At 28.8% G+C, this 22,483-nt stretch overlaps 2 protein-coding genes across 2 annotated transcripts; one reads left to right on the top strand and one right to left on the bottom strand.

Moving 5' to 3' along the window:
- The first annotated feature begins 643 nt into the window (after positions 1 to 643).
- Positions 644 to 11,596, top strand: LOC100202322 (Golgi phosphoprotein 3). The gene is made up of 3 exons (XM_065816672.1): positions 644 to 934; positions 10,694 to 10,940; positions 11,014 to 11,596. Exons 1-3 carry the CDS (start codon positions 734 to 736, stop codon positions 11,436 to 11,438), a joined length of 873 nt encoding a protein of 290 aa, XP_065672744.1. The 5' UTR covers positions 644 to 733; the 3' UTR covers positions 11,439 to 11,596.
- Positions 11,597 to 12,929: 1,333 nt separating this feature from the next.
- LOC136089990 (uncharacterized) lies at positions 12,930 to 13,655 on the bottom strand. The gene has a single exon (XM_065816094.1). The coding sequence runs from the start codon at positions 13,653 to 13,655 to the stop codon at positions 12,930 to 12,932; it is 726 nt and encodes a 241-aa protein (XP_065672166.1).
- Between the last annotated feature and the right edge of the window lie 8,828 nt (positions 13,656 to 22,483).

Raw genomic sequence — 22,483 nt, 5'->3', positions numbered from 1 at the left:
ATTATAATTGAGTTATAACAACTCTTTCTAATCTTACATTCTTCTGAAGAAGGTATGTTAATAGTAAGTGTGAAAGTTAGTTTGATTTAATATATCATGACTAATTAGTATACATTATTTTTATATATTGATAATTGATTATACTGAGCTGCCTATGTTAGTATAGTGTCATATTGTTTAGCTAAAAGAGTAATATTATATATTCAATATATATATATATATATATATATATATATATATATATATATATATATATATATATATATATATATATATATATATATATATTTATATGTATATATATATATATACAGCCCTTGGAATTAGGGTCGGCATTTGGGAATGCTGACCTAATTGCTGACCTTAAAGTGTTTGAGTTCGGCAAAAAATTGTTGACCTCATTTTGATGTCTTATGGTAAGACCTTTGTATCAAATTATTTTTGCTGATCTGATGCCAACATCTAAAAGATTGAGGTCGGCAAATTATTGCCGGCCTCATTTTATATATATATATATATATATATATATATATATATATGTATATATATTATATATATATATATATATATATATATGTATTATATATATATATATATATATATATATATATATATATATATATATATATATATGTATATATATATATGTATGAATTTAGTATTTCAAGTATTTTAAAATATTTTTAAATAAAATCTGAAAGTATTCATGTGTGAGGAAAAACTTTAAAGAAAAATGGCGACAAGACGATCAGCTGGACTTGTTCAAAGGAGCAATGTTAAATCAACAACAAAGGAAGTTTCAAATTCAGATGGTGATCATAAGATTGTTAGCTCTCCTGATCAAAATTTAGATGAAGAGTCAGATTTTGCTGACAAGCAAACACGATTGACTATAATGGAGGAAGTGTTACTACTTGGTTTAAAAGATAAAGAAGTCAGTGTAGTTTTTTGTTTGTTTGTTTTTGTTATTCAGTAAATATAAAAGTGTTTGATAGTTGCAATATAATTGCCAGTACCAAAAACACGACATCTGTGTTATTCTTTTTCCTCAATTGGATTTTTCTTTTCAAATTAATTATTTCCCTTTGAATTAGTTACTTTCATTTTGAATTAATTATTAATTTTGAGTTTTTATTTAGAATTAAGTTAAATGAGTTTTAAAAAATAAAATTGATTTACAAAATGGTTCAAATCATTTTTTATTGATGGTTAATTGAATAAAACTTACAATGTTTACATAAATTAAACTCCTGCAAATTGTAAAGCCTGTTGTTATAAATTATGGTCTGTGTGCTGCAACTTGTTCAAAGTAAAAAATATTTCAATGTGATTATTATGGTGCTATTATTGTAAATTCTTCCAAAAAAGAGTTTTCAACAGAAATTTAAGAAAGTTAAAGAATTAAAACATGTTTAATATATATTTTAGTAAACATGTTTACTAAAATATATAGTAAGGTCATGATCTCAGTAAATATATTATAAAAACAAAATTAAAGAAATTTAGGTTGTTCGATTACATGAAAATATCTTTGCAACCTTAGAGTTCGAATCATTTATGTTATAATTACAATTAAAATTTGAGTTATGTTATAATTACAATGAGAAATTGTTTATGCTTATTTTTAATTGCCTATGCTAATAAAACCATTTCATAAAATGGTTTCAAATTACTTTAAAAATATTTTGTTTTTATAAAAATATGGCTGAAAAAAATCATGGTTCATTTCCAAAATCATGGTTCATTTCTAGTTTGAAAACTTAAAGTTTTTTATGTTCAAGTCTTAAATTATGCCAAAAGTAAACCAAAATATTAAACATAAAGAACCATTCCACCGTCTAACCGTTTTAGCATATCTTTTACTAATATTCGTGGTCTGTGAAGCAACCTTCATCAGTTGAATCTTATCTCCTGCAAAGTTTACCAGATTTGCTCGCTCCTAGTGAGACTAATTCAAATTCTGCTATTTCTTCTGATCTCAGTGTTGATAGGTACTATCCTTTGATTCACAAAGACTCCAATAGTCACATGCTTGGCTTAGGGGTATACATATGCATCAATTCACCTATTTGTCATGAAATCAGGTTTGAATCCTTTGACCATTCTTTTATAGGCTTCTGCTTAGCACCTCTTCACTCTATTACCTTTCTCTTTCTTCTTTATCATTCTCCTTCTCCCCAAGACTTTTAGATATATTTTTTCACACTTTTAGAAATAATTTCTGATCAAATCGACCATTAGGGTATATCATACTTTCAAAATTTTAGATTTTCAATTTGGCGGATCATTTTTATGGTGCCACTATATGTGAATAATAACTTGGAAAAATAAAATTGAAAAAAAATAGTTTAATACCTATGCAGGATTGCACTTTTTAAGAAGATAAAATTGTTGGTTTAGGCATAAACGCAAGGGGGGGGGGTAATTTCCGTAATTTGCCTCTTTACATGCAATCTTGCAAAAGAGCTGTAAAAGAGGTTACTGAACCACCAGTTTCCAGAGACCGTTTTGTGAAAGCAAAAAATGAATAATAGAAAAACTTTACCCGAGCTTAATTCAAAAAAAGATTTTAGTAGCCTTTTTAAAAAAAAATCATGAACAAAAAAATCATTAATGATAAAACATTTCAAACAACAAATTGACTTTTTTAAAAGTAAGTCATTCCCATTCGATTGCACTTTAGATAAAACAATTGTAATATTTTGATTTGTTATTTGTGTTCATCCTTTTTGAAAACTGTAAAGCTCAAATAAAAGTAACTAAAAATGTTAAATTTGAATGTCTAAATTAACATTGATCTGCTTTTTATGATTTTAAGGTAAAAAAGAAAGCAAAGAAAACTACCAAATCAATGCAGGGCTTGTGATGAAGCGAGCGCAAAAATAATAAATAATAAAATTTGTTGATTTAAGAGTAAAACTCTGTCTTCCTTATACTTATATCCTTATTTGAAGTACTTATATAAAATATAAGCATTATGTCACTCGGTTTCTGCATGTTTCTGTTTTGCTGTTTTGTCAGCATTTTTCATTTTTGTACTAACATAATGAATAAACAGTTTAAAGTCGTTACAGCTAATTTCAATAATGGAATGTTAGCTATTTTAACCAAGTGCGTGTGGAAACACAATGTGGATATAAAAATGTGCAAATGAAATGGGAATAGAAAATTAGGAAATAACTATAAGAAAGTTAAAGTTTCTGAATATTTTTAATTTTGTAAAAATGTCAAGTAAGATTTATTTGATTTATTGTTAATAATATTCCACACATCGTTTATAATAAAAATAAATTTTCATAATGGAGATTTTTTTAAATTCATTTTTGTATAATTTAAATAAAAAATTATAAAAAAATATATTTAATAACTATTAATTATTACAAAAATATCAAATATAAAAACCGTTAATCGTAAGTTAACAGCGTTTTAAATACATATCAAAACAAAGTAAGCAAAAAATTTTAGCCACAAGTTTATTCTTCAATACTATTTTATAAGAACTTATTAAGCACTTACGTTTTTGTTTGGTTGTGTTTTTTTTTACCATTAATAGTTTAAAAAAATAGTCTAAATTAACATTGATCTGGCGCAAATAAAAAACAAGAAGTTGGGAAGTATAAAAAACTATATTGTTGAAGTAGTATAAATGCGCTGTTGTAGATACTACTTCAAACATTGATGAATGAAAGTCGTATAACAATTAGAAATCTTTTTATAAACATAGTCTTCCGCAATTTTCAAATTTCAAGATCGCTCTCGCGGCCCTGACCCCGAGCACGCATAATTGCGCTCGATGACAACATATTATAATTTTACGAGCGTGATATAACATGCTTAGCGATTTTCTTCATCTCAAGCCCTGCAATGCACTTTGAGTAAAATTATCTTTTTTTAAATGCCCTTTGCCCCGCTGAGATTTTTTTTTTCAAAAAAAAAAATTGATATATAAAAAAAATCTACATAGTTTCAGATTTCAAAAATTTTAAAAGTATGACCTGCCGTTGATTTATGCCTAAAATCAACAATTTTACCTTCCCAAAAAGTGTGATCCTGCATAGGTAAAAATTAATTTTTTTCAATTTTTTTCTTCCCAAGTTATTATTCACATAGTGGCACCATAAAAATTGAAAATCAAATATTTTGAAAGTATGATGTACTCTATTGACCATGCCTCTCTCTTTACTCCTCTGCCAATATTGTTGTTATTGGAAACTTTAATGCTCATCACATTGAATGGCTTGGCTCTAATGTAGTAAACAGTGGGACTGCATAAACATTTGTGCATATTGACTTATTTTTATATTATACCAATATGCACCAATATTTATACAGCCCCAGTTATAAACCCGGCTTTGGCTCAGGTCAAATATCAGCCCCGGTTGTTTACTACTCTAACGTCACTGACCCTGCTGGCACTAAAGCTCGTAACTTCTGCATATCTTAATCTCTTACTCAGATAGTTAACTTTGTGACTTGTTTTCCTGACAACCCTAATCATTTACCTTCACTCCTTGATTAATGTCTGATGTCTGATCCTAGCTTGCGTTTAGTTTCTCCTTTTTCTCTCTTAGGTGGTTCTGGCCATGCAATGATCTCTTTAAATATTTCATCTTGTACTTCCTTTTCGGACTCACCTTATCATCGCCCTACTTACTATGACTTTTTGTGATTTTCTTTGTGACGAACCTTGGGCTTATGTCATTTTCCTCTCAGCTGAAAAATGCACCTGCAACGTAACCTTCTGGATTCAGGCAGGAATGGAAGCTTTTATTCTTTCTTGTCGGTTGCAAGTCAAGCCTCATTCTACTCAATGATTTTCACCCTCTCGTGCTGCTGCTATATCCAATTGTACTCATATTTTTAATCTTTTTTTAAAGAGCAACTCTTTTGAAAACAAGCAACTATTTATTATTTCATAAAATCTATGTAAAAAGGTGCGTTCAGATGCTAAGCTCCATTATTCTCAGTTCACTAAATCTTGTATCTTATCTCAGAAGTTAGGCTTTAGAGACTATTAAAAATCTTCAACAGCATCATTAACAAAGGTAGGTCTAACATTCCATCTCTCATTCATCGGACTGATCTTATTACCTCTCCTGAGAATAAGGCAGAACTATTTGTAAAGAACTTTTCTTCTAACTTGACTCTTGAATCTTATAGCCATTCTCTTCCTTTCATTCCAATTAAAAAGGTTAACCCATTGTTAGACATTCAAATCACTCCAGCTTCTGTTGCTAAAGTAATATCTCAATTAAATTCTTCCACGACTTGTGATCCCAACAACTGTTACAGTCTTTCAAAAATGTTCTCCAGAACTCTCTTTAATTTTTTCTAAACTATTTGATAAGTGCTTGACTTTAGTTTTTCTTCCTGCTGAAAAATGGCATCTGTTTTCCAATTTTCAAAAACTCTGGTGAAGATTCTGACCACTCCAATTATCGTCCAATCAGTCTTATTTCTGTTGTTAGCATGGTCTTTGAGTCTTTGATAAACAAATTTCTCACATCCCATTTTGAGTCAAATAACTTGTTGTCAGACAATCTCAAATAACTTGTTGTCAGACAATCAATACGGTCTTCGATCCTCTCGCTCTACGGCTGAAACTTGCAAACTGCTGACTGAAAGATTTTATTGTACATTAGATGGAGGTGGAGGGGCTAGGGCTCTTGACATATCTAAAGCTTTCAACAAAGTTTGGCATGCTGGTCTTCTCCTTAATCTTGTTTCATATGGTGTATCTGGAAAAGTTTTTAAGATTTTTAAATCGTTTTTTTCTAACCGCTTTATTAAACTCATCCTTAGAGGCCAAGGCTCTTCTTTATTTCTAATAACTTCTGGGTTACCTCAAGGTTCTATCCATGGTCCTATTTTGTTTCTTATCTACATTAATGATCTTCCTGTCAACCGTATATCTAAAGTAACTCTTTTCGCTGATGACTGAACTTAAATTCCTGTCTTGACAAAAAGTTTTCTCTTTTTGATTGCTTAGAACAGGCAGCTGGTTTTGAATCTGATCTCACTTCAGTAAGTAACAGATTGGGCTTGCAAATTTTAACTCCAACAAAACTCAGTTATTTACTGCAAACAACTATCGCAATACTGTTGACATTCCTATAATAATGAAAGGCAACCCTCTCACTAAGTCCTCGTCTTTACGTCTTCTTGGATTATTGTTTACTACTTGACCTTTCAGGGAAACCATATATACAATCAATTGCTAAATTAGTATCTGTTAAGGTTGCTTCTCTTTATCGAGCTCATCATTTTCTCTCTCCTGATTCCATTCTCTACCTCTACAAATCTCTTATTCGTCCCTGTATGAAATACTGTAGTCATATTTAAGCTGGTTCTTTTTATGATGCTCTTCTCTTGACTAGACAAGGTCCTAAAACACATTGTAAGCATTAAAATGGACCCGGTCTATCTGCTTAGCTTGATCCTCTTTCCCATCATCGTAAAATTACATTTCTTTCTTTATTCTACAAATACTATCATGGTTGCTGCTCAAAGGAGCTTTCATCACTAGTTCTATCAACCAAAACTCATTCTTGCTTGACTTGTCATTCATCAAAATCTCATTATTTTACTGTATCTGTTCCTGCATGCTCCAAAAACATTAATTCGTCTAGTTTTTTATCCCACACTTCAACCCTTTGGAACTCTCTCTTATCTTCATGTTTTCCTGACTCGTACAACCTTTAACTGTCTTTTGTCGGCCGTTTCCTTGCTCTATAACCCTTTTCTTTTTTTGTAGTAACTCCCAACTTAATAGTGGTTGCCTGCAGCATTGTTGGGAGTGAATCAGAATTAAAAATAAAAGTGAAATTTTTTAATATTTAAATTGGATTTTTTTGCATTTTGGTTTTGGTGTAAATAATTAAATGTGCAATCTGACAAATAGTCAATTGATAAATGGTAATAAAATTTTTTTAATATAATACATCCTCAAGCAATATAAACATTAAAAAATTTCTTAGTTGGTATCAAAAAAATCAGATGTTTTTGCTGTAACTAAAACAAAGTACACACCTTTATTGAATGTTGGTATTAACTGTTATTAGATTTTACTAAGTTGCAAAGTACTCCAGTCTATTAAAGACCAAGATCATTTCAATAGTGGAATAATAGCAGGTGATATTCACTACAACACTTTGAAATAGAAAATTTTTTTTAATAAAAATGTTTTTTAATAGACAATACAAAAACATGTGCTTATTGGTGTTTTACAAACTTGGTCCATTGTTGTTCTCATTACATATAGATGATTTTTTTTTTTTAAATAATAAATTTTTAATAATAGATGATAAGTTTCAAAATTGAAAAATAAAATCATGTATTTTGCAAAAGAACTTTTATAGTAGACCAATAAATAAATCAATAAATATAATTGTCCAATATAAATTTATAAATTTCAATCATTGATTAATTTTTACTCAAAGTTCCACCATAACAACATAGAAATAAGGTCTGCAAAAAATCGCCAACCTCAGACACTTGATCAGTGATGAGGTTGGCATTGCCAAATGTTGATCCTAGTTGTAATGCCTGATATAAATAGCAGCCCTCGGAATTAGGATCAGGATTTGGCAATGCTGACTTAACTGCCACCTTGACAGTTTTTTAAGTTGGCGGTTTTTTGCGGACCTCAGAGTTTTAAAACTTAATTTAATTTATTATTTCAAACAAATTGAAAATGACAAGACAAATGATTTATTTAAATTTTGAATAAAATTATTTTGAAAAACCTGGCCAGACAAACATGTTACTTAATTTCTAAATAAAATTGTCAAAAATAAATAAAAATGAACATTTTATTTAAATTCTAAAGAAAATAATAAAAATAAAAAAACAGACCTTTTCATTAAACTTGAATCTAAACAATAACAAAAAATAAAATGAACTTTTTTATAAAAATAATTGAAATAAAATAGCAAAATGAATGTACTATTTTAATTCCAAATACAAACCTTGTAAACAAAACAATCAAATTTAAAGCAGAAAAATTAATGTTTTATTCATTATAAATTAAATAGTAACAATGAAATCAGCAAAACTTTTGTTCTTTTATCAAACTTTTTAAGCAAGTATTGGCTTTTAAAAGAATAGCCAACAAATTCAGTCTTTTTCTTTCAATTTTATGCTAAAATTTTGCACTGACAAATTTTAAACTAATCCCTTACAAATTCTGCCTAAATCAGTTGATGTATCTACTGAGGCCTAAATCAGCAGCTCCCTAAATCAGTCACATTGTGATGTCAGATTGCTAATCTAAATGTGCTTATATATATATATATATATAGTTCTATAGATTGTTGCATTTGAGAGTACGGAAGGTAAAAAATGATTCTTTTGTCAACAAATACCTCACTTTTGACTTTCATCCAACATTTTCATGTTGTCAGAAAGTTAAAACCATTACTTTAATTACAAATTGTTTTTTAAAAAAACCGCAAAAACCCAAATTTAATTGACTAGAATGTTTTTAAAAACATTCTGAATGTTTTTAATAATATAAACAATGTTTTTGTTTTTATTTTTTTTAATAAAATGTTTTTATTTTTATTTTTTTTACTGTAAATCATGCACAGAGTGTTGCTACATCGACTATCTTATAATCTGACTCACAACAAAGTGTTGCTACATCTCACAACAAAGTGTTGCTACATCGACTGACAAATAGCCTGACTTGCAACGGAGTGCTGCTACATCAACTGACAAATAGCCTGACTCACAACGGAGTGTTGCTACATTGACTGAGGGTTTGGTTGGGGCAGGCAGTCTATCAAGTAATAAAAAAAAATTCCAGTCTTGCATTTTAATTTTGTCAACAAAATACGGAAAAACTTTCTGACAACCAGTTAGGGGTTTTATATATATATATATATATATATATATATATATATATATATATATATATATATATATATATATATATATATATATATATATATATATATATATATATATATATATATATATATATATATATATATGTATATGTATATGTATAAGTCTCATCCTTTTATGGTGACTGTTTTTAAAGTGCTCAAATAATTCTTTTTCATCTAGTTTTTTTCCTCAAATATCAATTTTTTGGAATTCGCTCCCTTCATCTTGTTTTCCTGATTCATATAATTTGTAATTTTTAAAAGTTGTCTGTTAATCATTATCTTGCTTTATAAACTTCATCTTTTTTTTCCCAATAAATTCCAGCTCTAATAATGGTTGCTTGCAGCCATTTTGGAAGTGAAGATGTTTAAAAATATATATTATATATATATAATAATATTTATACATGCATTTTTATATATACAGCCCTCTGAATTAGGGTTGCCATTTGGCAATGTCGGCCTAACTTCTGAGCTAAAAGTGTTTGATGTCAGCAAAAAAAAGCTGAGTTTGTTTCTGTGTTTTATGGTAAGACCTTTATGAATTTTTTTCCAAGGAATGTATATATATTTATATATAGATATATTTATAAAAATAATTATTATTTTTGAAGTTTTTATATAATTTTGCTTTTTGTGAGATCCAACATGACATACGTTTAAAAAACTTTTTTGATAATATTTGAAACTCATCTGATTCTTTGCAATTGAAGGACAGGGTCTAAAAATTGTTTTATTTTTATTTTTTGTTGATATTATAAAAGATGTAATTTTGGGTTTAGCGTCAGTATTATAGTAAAGGTTTGCGTTTAGAGTCAGTCAGTATCTGCATTTAAAAATTTTTTTTTGTGGCGAAAAAAAAAATCTAACAAGAATACGTATATCTGCTTATATATAAATTAAATATAAGTTTCTTTTTTTTTTAATTATACATTAAAGTTTGAAAATCAAGGTATACAAATTTTATATATAATATAAATTATATCTACAACATTTACAAATTTGTATGTATAATTTAAAATAAAGAACTTATTTAATTTATATATTATAATTAAAAAAAAAGAGTGTGAGAACTTTATATAAAAAAAAGTTTAAAGTTTGTGGTTTAAGTCTTAAGGAACCTCTTTATATACACATTTCTTTTAAATTGCATTCCTTTACACTTTGAACAGGTTTTGCACTTGGATATAAGAGTTTAATTTTTTATTATGATAAAAGTGTTCTTTATATTTGTTAATAATAAATACTGAGAATGGGATCCCAAATCATGATCCCAAATTGTATGAGAATATATATATATATATATATATATATATATATGTATATATATATGTATATATATATATATATATTTAAACAACTTTAAAAAGTATTCTACACAATAGAGTGCTCAATGCTCTTAAAAGAACAGAGCAATTATATTAGTAGTAGAAAATCACTTAACAAAAATTTTTTCCATTTAACATTTAACAAAGATTCATCAGAAATCCTTTCTGATGAATCTTTGTTGATGAAACACAGTGTTAAATGGAAAAATTTTTTGTTAAGTGATTTTCTACTACTAATATATATATATATATATATATATATATATATATATATATATATATATATATATATATATATATATATATATATATATATATATATATATATATATATATATATATATATATATATATATATATATATATATATATATATATATATATATATGTATACGTATTTTTTTTCCTATAATAATGAATTTTGATATTAATTTAAAATAATTTGTAGTATAATTTTTTTTTAAATTGATGCATTAGGGTTACACATCATTTTGGAATGACTGCATATCTTCAGGATTAAGAGGGTGTATGATGATTGAACTAGGTCTTAGAGGTCGAATTGATTTAGAAAAAAACGGTATGCGAAAAAAAAGTCTTCTTAATCGTAAAGTGCAATTTTTAAATGATGCACCTACAGGAGATGTTATTCTAGATGAAGCAATCAAACTTATTAAAGAAACTGATCCCCCTGAAACAGTTGCCACCTGGGTAGAACTTTTAAGTGGTATGTATATTTATACATGTTTGAAATTAATTAAACAAAAACAAAAAAATTTAAAATTAATATGTTTTTATAGGTGAAACTTGGAACCCTCTTAAACTTCGTTATCAATTACGCAATGTGCGTGAGCGTTTAGCAAAAAATCTTGTTGAGAAAGGTGTTCTTACTACAGAAAAACAAAACTTTCTACTGTTTGATATGACCACACACCCAGTAAACGATTCTACAGTAAAACAACGAGTTGTAAAAAAAGTTCAAGAATCTGTCCTTTCTAAATGGGTAAATGACCCCCAAAGAATGGACAAAAGAACTTTAGCCCTGATCTATCTTGCACATTCTAGTGACGTTTTGGAAAATGCATTTGCTCCGCTTAATGATGAAGATTATGATTTAGCAACAAAACGAGTTCGGGAGCTGTTAGATTTGGATCCTGAAGTTGAAGCTCAAAAACCTAATGCAAACGAATTAATGTGGTCTGTGGTAGCATCTTTTATAAAATAATATTTTCTTATTGGAATATCTTTAAGAAAATAAAATGTAAATACACATGCGTACATACGTACATGCACTTATATGCATTTATGTGTGTGTGCGTATGTATGATATGTAAGCATGCATATATACATATAGGACCTCTGGTAGGTTGTTCAATCCATAAACTGCAAAAGATGAAAAAATGATATAAACTTTCTTTACTAGAAACTATAAATTTCCTCAGCCCCGTCTATGTATGCACAAATATATATATATATATATATATATATATATATATATATATATATATATATATATATATATATATATATCTGTGTTTATATTTGTATTTATTATATATGTGTATGTTAGCGAGGAGTTACTATCTAGAGAAACAGAAACGTACTAAAGATACGTGAACTTTTTAGTAAAACTTTAAATTGAGTTTTACTGTATTTGATAATATACTAATGTTTCCATGGTTATGTGTTAAAACTTTAAGATAATGTTTATTTTGCGTAACCATTAACAATAAATAAATGCACAAAAATATTTTCTCATAATTACTTTATTTATTACACAATTTTTGTTGATTTATTTTTTAAAATTGTTTATTCAAACCAAAAGTGTTGTTATTTTTCATAGAACGCATATCGTTACATCAATTTCACTAATTCTTCTCTTTTTTTCTAAAAGCAGTGTATCATATAATTCAATTTTCTTTACATTTCAATCTTATTCAAGACTGTTAAGAAATATTAAAAAGTATGTAATTAGTTGTGGTGGAATTTTTTTACAATTGCAAACATTAAAGTTTTATTATTTTTTTGTTTAATACATTTATTTTCCCTCATTAGTTTATTTTGTTTGTATCTAAAATAGGGTTGTTGATGTGCTGTACTGGGGCGCCTGAATAAGCGCGAATTTCATAAATGTGAACTGGCATAAGTGGGCCGAAAGAAGTTACAAACATTGGCATAAGTGTGAACTGCCATAACCCTAGTCAAAAAGTGTTATAGGATCCTATAGGATTCCGATAGAATCTAAAGGATTCCTATAGGTATCCTTTAGGTTTTATAGGAAACCTATAGGACCTATGGGACTGCAATAGGAATCCTATTGTAATCTTATTGGTCCTATAGGATTGCTATAGGACTAATGTAATTCCTATAGGTATCTTATAGGTTCTATAAGAATCCAATTGCATAGGTCCTATAAGATTCTTATATATATCCTATAGGTTTTATAAGATATAGGACTTACAGAATTCCTTTTTAATTCCTAATGCGCTCCTATAGGTTCTATAGGATTTACATATGTATCCTATAGCTGCTAGAGGATTCCTATAGGACCATTATGATACCTATAAGAATGCAGGTGCAATCGTGTAAGTCCCATAACGGGTGATGCGGAAGTTATCGGACAAAATAAAAACGTCAATAACTTATTTATAAATAAAAAAACAAACTACTAAAATATTTTTTTTAAATAAAGCATTTATCTTTTAATAAAAGCATATTACTTTTTATATGAAAAAACACCACCATCTGCAATTGATCTCAATTTTACTCTGACGCCTTTCATATGCGAATGTAAAAAGTTGAAATCAATTTCTTGTAGTTTTAGTTTAATGCGATCAATCAAAACTTGCTCTGTTGACGCTTGCCAATCTCCCTCGTAAACCTTCTGTGCCAAATGTCCCCGCAAATTTTCAATTGGTCGTGCTTGAGGCACATTTGGGGGATTGGATTCTTTATCAACGTAATAGACATATTGGTCCATCCAATTTAGAGAATCTTTAGAATAATGAGAACTTGCTAAATCTGGCCAAAATAAATAGTTAAAGTCTCCATGATACTTGTGAATAAATGGAAGAAGTCGTTTTTCTAAACATTCATTGATATAGATTGATGAATTGATCGTTACAGCCTTGGAAGTGCGAAACAATGGCTCGGACATACCACAGTCAGATATGGTTATCCACATTAATAATTTTTTTGGAAATTTCTCTTTTCCTATAAAACGAACACTTTCTGGGCACGTCTTTTTGATGTTTGTGTAGTATCCAGAATTTCCAGGCATGTTGTCCCCTGCAAAACAAAAGTATTTTTCGTCATCGATGACTAGAAGCGATTTTGTGTTATAGAGTTGGTTAACTAGTTTCCTGCTTCTTTTCTTTGCCTTTATTTGTTGTTCTATAGTATATTTTGGAGTCTTTTCACGTTTTCTATATTTAATATTCATTTTTTTTAACTGACGACCAATTGTCAATTAATTTACACCGAATTTAATACCTATTTTTCTCTGACTAACCCCTTTTCGATTGTTGACAAGTATCATTAATTTGGCTTTCTTTTCTCTAGTCCAGGATGTTGGACAACCAGGGTGCTTTCTATCAGAAAACGATTGAACAGTTTCAAGCCTTTTTAGGTTATCATATATTGCACTTCAAGCAAATCCTTCCTTTTCAAAATGGTTTAGGATTTTTTTTTTTTTTTTTATATTAGGTTTATTTACAAAAAACATTTTTAGTCGCTTTCGAAAAGATTCTCGTTCAGCTGCATTTAACCTCATTTTAAGTATTTGTGTTTCAAATAATAAAGTTTATATTTTATAGAACGTTTATGCCTACGCATAAAACCACAAAAACTAATTATTATGCTCATATAATGAAATTAGGATTTGTCAGATAACTTCCGCATCACCCGTTAGGTTTCAAATAGGAAGATTAAAACTGCTATAGTGTTAATAGTGTAATCCTATATAAATCATATTATTTCTACAAGATTTAAAGGACTTCTATAGAAATAAACCAATATCCTAAAGAAAGTAATTTTACATTTAAAAAGTCCTATTAAATTTTATAGGCTTTTTAAATGTAATTAATACAACTTTCTGACCGTAAATTTATAGTCAACATGTATTTGTTCAGCAAATTAAAACCTAATGGAATTTGATATATTCCATTAGGTTTTAATTTGCCTGAAATTATTTTGCGTTTAATAACAAAACTTTTTATTAACTACTTTAATAGTCGATATATTTTAGTGATGAGGTGGCGTTGTAATTTAGTTTGATCATAAATTTAAATTTTTTTAAATAGTCAGTAGCGCTTCGATAAGCTTGGCATATTCATGGCTCTAAAAATTATTAATGGTTAAATTAATTTCGAGTCATTTTAAAATAATGTTGCTTTCGCAACAACTTTTAAGTGTACATAAGACTTCAATACTCAGTTGAAACATAAATTGAAATTTATTTAATAACAATGTTTCAATGTCTGAAATAACTAAATATTCTTGTCTTGATTTATTAAAAGAATTTTAAAATGAACATTAGCTTGTATTGGAAAAAGAAATTAAAACCGGCAAAGCATATTATCAATAAAATCCATTTTAAAGCAATTAAGGTATATAATAAGAATGATAAAAGTAAAAATAATAATTTAAGTAATAGTTATTATTATATATATATATATATATATATATATATATATATATATATATATATATATATATATATATATATATATATATATATATTCGTCTCTATATACATATTTGTCTATATATATATATATATATATATATATATATATATATATATATATATATATATATATATATATATATATATATATATTTTTTTTTTTTTTTTTTTTTTCTTTTTTTTTTTTTTGAAAGTTAGTTAATAGAACCTATAAAAAATAAGAATTAAATATTATGTTAATTTTTTTTTATATTTTTTTTGTGAAAAAGTTAAGAACCACAAAGAATTTTTTGTGCTAAATGCGGCGGAAACGTCTTTTTAAATTTATTTTTCCCTTTTTTTTTAAATATTCTTTTAATGACCTGAGTTATTACCAAAGAACCAATAAAAACATTTGAAAAAAATTAATTTTTTTAAATACTTTTAAAAAAAGTATTTAATTTCAAACAAAAAAAAATTCTTTCCTTTTGAAAAAATGAGCAGAAAAGCTATTACCTATGAAGATCGTGTAAAAGTGGTGCATTTTCACCAGGAAGGAAATCCGCTCGCGAAATTGGAAGAATAGTAAAGCGATCACATAGTTCGGTGCTAACAATCATCAAAAGATTCAAAGAGACGAAATCTTACGTTGATCGCCATCGTTCTGGAAGACCGCGTTTGACGACACCCAATGATGATCGCCTTTTAATCAGATTGGCATAGAAAAATCGAACCATGCCGTCGCATGAATTAAGAAGGGAATGGAAGCTTTCAAATGGTCGTCAAGCCTCGGCATCACTTGTGCGTAGGAAACTATTAGGTAACAATATGTTATGGAAAAAAGCTGTTCTAAAACCGCGACTTACCAAACGACATATAAAAAAGCGAAAAGAATTTTGCCAAAGCGTCAAAGAATGGTCTAAACAAAAATGGAGGACAGTAATGTTCAGTGATGAGATGAATATCGAGGTTGATAACCGAAAAAACCGAATTATGATTCGCAGGCAGCCTTCAGAAAAATATAATCACGATTGTATCGTTCAAAGAACAAAACAAGGTAGCGGGTCGGTTGGAATATGGTGCTGCATGACATATTATGGTCTCGGTATGTTTAAATCATTTAATGGTCGACTCAACTCTACTTATTATGTCAATATTTTAAATAACAACTTGTTACCGTTATATATATGCATATATATATATATATATATATATATATATATATATATATATATATATATATATATATATATATATATATATATATATATATATGCATGTGCATATATATATATATTTATCGTTAATTATTAATTTGGTGAACATAGAAAAAAAAAAACCTAATTGACTGCAAATCAGTATTCTGCAATTAGTTAAAGAAGTGGTTGGCAAGCGGTCAAAAATTTAGCAATTGAGATTTTTTGGGCTAAAAGTTTATCAAGTTATTCATTGTCAAGAGTTCGATGTAATTCAGTTAAAGGTAGCATATCTAAGCCAGATTTGGACTCAAAGAAGGTTTAGGACATATTAGGTATTGATTTTATAATATTTTATTTGGCACCTCTATTTCCCCTTGTTTTGTATAATGAATATAATATATTACTTTTAGTTTGTTCGTATTTTTGTTTTCAGACTTCTTAGCTGAATGATTTCCAAGGAAAAAATTATGCTATGGTTAGAAAAATAATTACTGCAAAGTGCAATGATGAAAGCAAACTTGCAAAACGAAACATTGATGTTTTTAAGTAAAAAATTGAAAGAAAATAAGTAAAAATAAGTAAAAAATTAAAAGAATTTAAAGCCAGTTTATAAATTAAGGTTAGTGTTTTGTAATGTTTTAGTCCCATGTTTATCTTGTAAAATTTTAGTTAGCGTTTTTTAAGAAGTAAGCGAATTTTACAAAAGCGGCACAGTATAAAATTTACAAAAACTACACACCAAAGCAATAATGTAAAAGAAGTTGAATAATTAAATCAAGTAAAAATAAAAACAAGAAACAAAGAGGTAAAGGAAAACAAGGAAACAAAAAAAACTTGAAAGAAAAGAAAGTAAATGAAAAAGGGATTAAAGAAACAAAGAAAAAACCGAATAAGATGTTATGTAAACTCTGTCATTGTTATTATATATTGTAATAATTCTTTGTTGTATCGTGTTATTGTTTGTTGTTAGTATTCCCTTCTTGTTTTTTTGTTTTTTTTTTGCGTTCTGTTGTGACGTAATGTTGTAATTTTTTAGTTTGTGTATATATATATATATATATGGCCAATTCCATAGTTCAGTGACGCAGCATGCGGAGAGATTTTTTTTAATAGAAATTTTTCTATAACTCAAAAATAATTTTTTATTTCTCTAAATCAATCTTGAATTAAAATTTTATAATATAAACTAAACACAATTGTATTAACATAACACTGCTACATAGCAAAAATTAAAACATGAGTTCAGTGACGCAACGCGGAAAAAAGTGTTTTTTTATCAGCATATTTTTAAATGGGGTTTCCGCTGAAATTTTAATTCTTGCTTGACTTATTAGATTTTTTTGTTGTAATTTATTCATTTGGCAATAAGGTAGTCATAAAAAAGCCACAAACAATAAAGTTTTCATATCGTTTTATTTTACAGAAAAAAAACTATCATTTCAGTGACGCAACGTTAAGTGACGAAACAAAAAGACGAAATTAAAATAATTTTAAAAAGTTATGTTATTTTGTAATAAATTTTAGTTATACTCAGGTGAAAATAGCATTGGAACAACGTTATCATTCTGAACATAAAAATAATGTGATTTTGATATACCTTTGATTTTTCTTGAATAACTTAGATGTGAACTGAATCCAAGTTCATTTTTTTGTTGTCTTGTATCGTTTTCTGACATGTGAATTACAGATATTTGCAAATCTTGTAATGCTAACGCAAAATCTGCTGCTGACCTGATTTCGTATTGACTAGTTTTAACTTTCAGGGCTGCGATTCGCTTAACAGTAGCTCCTATTCCGTCAACCACTCCTTTCCCGTGCATCGCTGCAAAGAAATGCCAGAAGAATTTTTTATGAAAACGTTTTTCAAACACAACCATTGCAGCCATAATGCTTTTGTTTTTGAACTGAGAAGTGGCATTATCGCTGAACATGTGTACTTCTTTGACTTGATCAGGAATAAAGTGAAGGATTTTGTCAATGTACGGTATAACGGAAGACTTATTATGATCAATTGAATCTGAAACTATGGCAAATGTTTTTAACTCAATGTTCCAGACTGCTAGGGTCATGATAGAAACTTGATTTTGACCAAAATGAGCCGCTTGTGGCTCATTTTGATAGAAACACCAAGCGTTTTCAGCCCAGTCAACTTGGATTACCGCAATTTCAGAATTAACACTCATCGAACCCTCCTTCAGTTTATTAAAAATTGTTGATTGGTTTTTCTCTACAAATGCGTGTTTAACGAGCTTATCACGCATCGCTGATATGTGTTGGATGAGTTCTGTTACAGTAGATTTTTTTAAAATTTTTTCAATGTTTGCATATGTTTTAGTTTCAGGCTTTCTCCACTTGTCCCAGGATACTTCGAAACAAAATGTATTAAGAGTTTGCAAGTGTTTATCGAACTGTTTCATACATTTGCATGCAACGCATTTGTCATAGGCGCAATCGTATGTGTACGGTTCACAAACAAAGTTATTTATCATTTCAGATCCAACTTTGATTGAAGGCGCTTGAATTGATTTTGTTAATGTATTTAAGTCGCATATTTTCATGCAAACTACAAACACAAACATTATGCGGAAATTTTGTAACTGATTTTACATTGCGTGGACGAAGGTCGCAAAATTTGCTGAGACTAATTTTTATGTGCAGATGCTTTTCCTTGAATAACTCGAAAGCTTCTTTTAGCGTATAATATAAATGACGTATCTGAATATTGTTTGCTTTTCCGTCAGATAATTGAATTCGAGTGAAATCTTTTTTGTTTGGTGATATTTGGGAAACTTCATCTTCATTATAAAAGTTTACAACTGCTAAAACATCGCTTTCAGAAAGACCATACAGCTTTGAACATGCTGGAGGTAGACCCGAATTATCTTTACAAGTAGAGCTATTTGAAAGAATAGAAAGAATTTCAGATTGTTTCTCCTTTGAAGTTGGTAGTGCTTTTAAAACTTTTTTCAATGCTTTTCCTCTTTGTTGAACGTTTTTAAAAGATGAGCTTGGTCTTTGATATTGATTTAAAAGTTTTCTTTTTAAAGCGCGACTTTTTAAAACTCTTAATTTTGCTTTAGCAGCATAAGCTGCTTTTTTATTAGGATTGGCTTTCAATTTTTCTCTATATCTCTTAGATCTAACTCTGGACATTTCTTTCTTTTTATCAGCATTCCGAGAAACATAACTAGCTTGGTATTCTGCATAACGTTTTTTTTTTACTTCTAATTTTGATTCCATTTCTTAAAAATTTACAACTTTATAAGAAAATGTTAACATAAATCCAAAAGTTTACTAATATTTACTAATAGCCCTTCACAATACTAAATGCAAAAATTTATTCAAATTTGAAAAATTTGAAAACCCACAACGAAATCTGAACTTTTGGATGATATTTTGACTTCCTTACCGCGCTATTTTATAAAACGCTAATTATCCCGTCGATGGGTTCAGTGACGCAACAGCTTTTAAACTATAACTATAAGTTAATACAATGCTTTTTGACCAATTTTTTTTTAGTAATGATTAAAAGTTTACATTAAAGTATATAATTTCTAGAAAAACCTCGCCATAAAGCATAATTTCATTGCGATAATTAAACTTTTTTAGCTTTTAGTTCAGTGACGCAACGTAATTTTTGCAGATGTGTATGTGACAAAAAAACACTTGAATTATTTTTAAAGAATAAAAGTTTTTTTACTCAAGACATATATGTAATCTCAAAGGTTCTTTCTAAACAAAAATATGGATATGTTTTGTTTAAAATATTGCAATAACTCGCCCTCAAATTTTACTCACTTTTTAGCTCTTCTAACACGGAGGAGAACAAGGAAACCTGGACAAAGAACTTATCTAATTTCAAGCCCCATCATGTAGAGGCAACGCGTCAATTGTGAAGCACCCTTGAGCGAACGGAGTCGCATGCCCCTGAAAAACCACGTAATTGGACGCTTCAAATTTCTTGAATCCACTCCAAAAGGACGGAGAGAGAGGATTGGTTTAATTGCTGTTGAGTTTAAAGACCTATGGAGCAAAACGTTGAACTTCTCGCATGTATCTGATCAAGCCATTTGTGCAAAACTAGCAAAACTTCTGAAAGACTACGAGCGCTGCAGAAAAAAAAAAACTTTGATTCATTGAATGAACTGTTTGACATGACCAAGATGAAAGGCGAATGGTTGTGCAAAGAGGATGAGAACCTCTACAAACTGCGAATTGATAGCAAAGGTCACGTTGGTTATTTTACTGGCAAACCTGCTAGTGCCAATACCATCCATCCATCCAAGCGAAAGAAGGCAATGGAAGCGTCTGTTTTCACACTTACCAGCTTAGCGCTCCTGATTGTTCCGAAAGTAGCACGGACTCATCCGAGAACAGTACAGACAATCCTTAGAAGATGACAATGCAGCATCAATGAGCAAAAAGAAGCATAACCCAACAGGCATTGCAAGACGTCTTGGTACATGCTCAAAGCTGTCGTCCCACGGAGCTGCAGTGGTGTGCCGCCAACTTTCTGGTGAGGGCATTGAAATCCCAACCCCATGTCAATCAGCAATCCACAAGGCTATCAACACAAAAGCTGCTAAGGTGAAGAAACACATGGTGAGCACGTTTTATCTGGAGAAGTGGAGTATACACTTTGACGGCAAACACATTGAGGGCTTTGAATATCCGGCCGTGGTCCTCAAGAATGAATCAATAAAAATTAAGTTGACTGCGCTAAAATTGAAAGATGGGAAAGCTCAAACAATCGCAGAAGGACTTCAGGATGTGTTAGAGGAGTTCAACCTGTGGGAATCAGTTGTGACGATTGTTGCCGGCAAGAAGACAAGCGTTATTATTCCGCTGCAGCAAATGTTCGAAAAGTCAACCCAAACCCAAGTTCATCAGTTGCCGGCACCATATGCTAGACCGCGTTCTTCCCGTTGTCAGGGACAATGAGCTCCATGGGTCGACTAAATCTAAACCTAAATAACTAAACAACTAAATCTAAACTTAAATAACCTAAAAAAAAAAAATTCACCAAACATCGAGTATTTCTTTGTGCAGGGTTTGATGAGCAGTTACGATAAATTGAAAGCAGCCTTCAGCAACGGTAAAACTGAGATTAAGGTAACAGGCAGCTGGAGAGATGGCATAAAGTTTCTCTACCATCTCACTCGAGTCTTCCGTCACTTAACTGAGGGGAATAAGATCCCCTTTGTGAATTTCAAACAGATCCCAAACATCAGCAATGTACGCTGGAACTCTCGTGTCATTCTAGCCCTTCTTGCGTTTATTCTGATGCCAGAAACCCGGATCAAGTTGCGTAAAATCTGTTTATTCATTTCTTACTCATGGGCTGACCATTGGTTCAACAGTCAATTGTTCCGCGTTGAAGATTTTGAAGAACTATCTTAAGCTCTGAATGACTACCCAAAAGCTCTCATTGCTTGAAAACCCACTGAAAAACAGATAACTCTCTAATCAACATTGCCCGAAGCAACCAGTGTTGCGAGCGTGCCATCAAAGTTATGTGCGTTTAATGATCCTATATAATGTTGTATGCATGTGACTCTACAGCTTGTGTTCAATTTTGTATCTGCTTACAGTTACTTCAAAAATTTGGCCAAAAAGCTAATAAATAAAATATATATTATATATATATATATATATATATATATATATATATATATATATACATATATGTATATATATATATATAAAAGAGTTCCCATATATATATATATATATATATATATATATATATATATATATATATATATATATATATATATATATATATATATATATATATATATATATAAGAATTCCCATATATATACAAATATATATATATATATATATGTATATATATATATATAAATATATATTTATTTATATATATACATATATATATATATATATATATTTATATATATATATTTATATATATATATATATATATATATATATATATATATATATATATATATATATATATAAATATATATATATATATATATATATATATATATATATATATATATATAAAAGAGTTCCCATATATATATATATATATATATATATATATATACAGTATCGGACAAAACGAGTGAAACCAAATAATGATATCTTAGTTTCTTTATATAAAAGTGCTGCATTTTTTCAATTTAGAGAAATAACTATGTAACTGTTTAGAGACAATGTTCTTCAAGTTTTATTCATCACAAAGTTCATTATTTGTACACGAAAATTAATAAATTAATCAAAAGTATTGAAAAAAATTGATTTCCTTCAGGACAAAACAAGTGCAATTTAACAAAATGTTGACCAAGCTGTATTTCGCTATCAATATTTTGTGGCGAATCCTTTGTTGTTGCTCACAACCTTGCATCTTCGAGGCATAGATTCGATCAGGTGATC

The sequence above is a fragment of the Hydra vulgaris genome, chromosome 13, assembly GCF_038396675.1.
Source record: "Hydra vulgaris chromosome 13, alternate assembly HydraT2T_AEP".
In the NCBI taxonomy this organism is placed as follows: domain Eukaryota; kingdom Metazoa; phylum Cnidaria; class Hydrozoa; order Anthoathecata; family Hydridae; genus Hydra; species Hydra vulgaris.
This window is presented reverse-complemented; position numbering and strand designations above follow the sequence as displayed.

Bases quoted from the DNA above. Each gene is read 5' to 3' on its own strand.
- LOC100202322 (XM_065816672.1), top strand. From the start codon at position 734: ATGGCGACAAGACGATCAGCTGGACTTGTTCAAAGGAGCAATGTTAAA. The intron at 935-10,693 runs GTCAGTGTAGTT...TTGATGCATTAG, and splicing joins TTGGTTTAAAAGATAAAGAA to GGTTACACATCATTTTGGAA. The intron at 10,941-11,013 runs GTATGTATATTT...ATGTTTTTATAG, and splicing joins CTGGGTAGAACTTTTAAGTG to GTGAAACTTGGAACCCTCTT.
- LOC136089990 (XM_065816094.1), bottom strand. From the start codon at position 13,655: ATGAATATTAAATATAGAAAACGTGAAAAGACTCCAAAATATACTATA.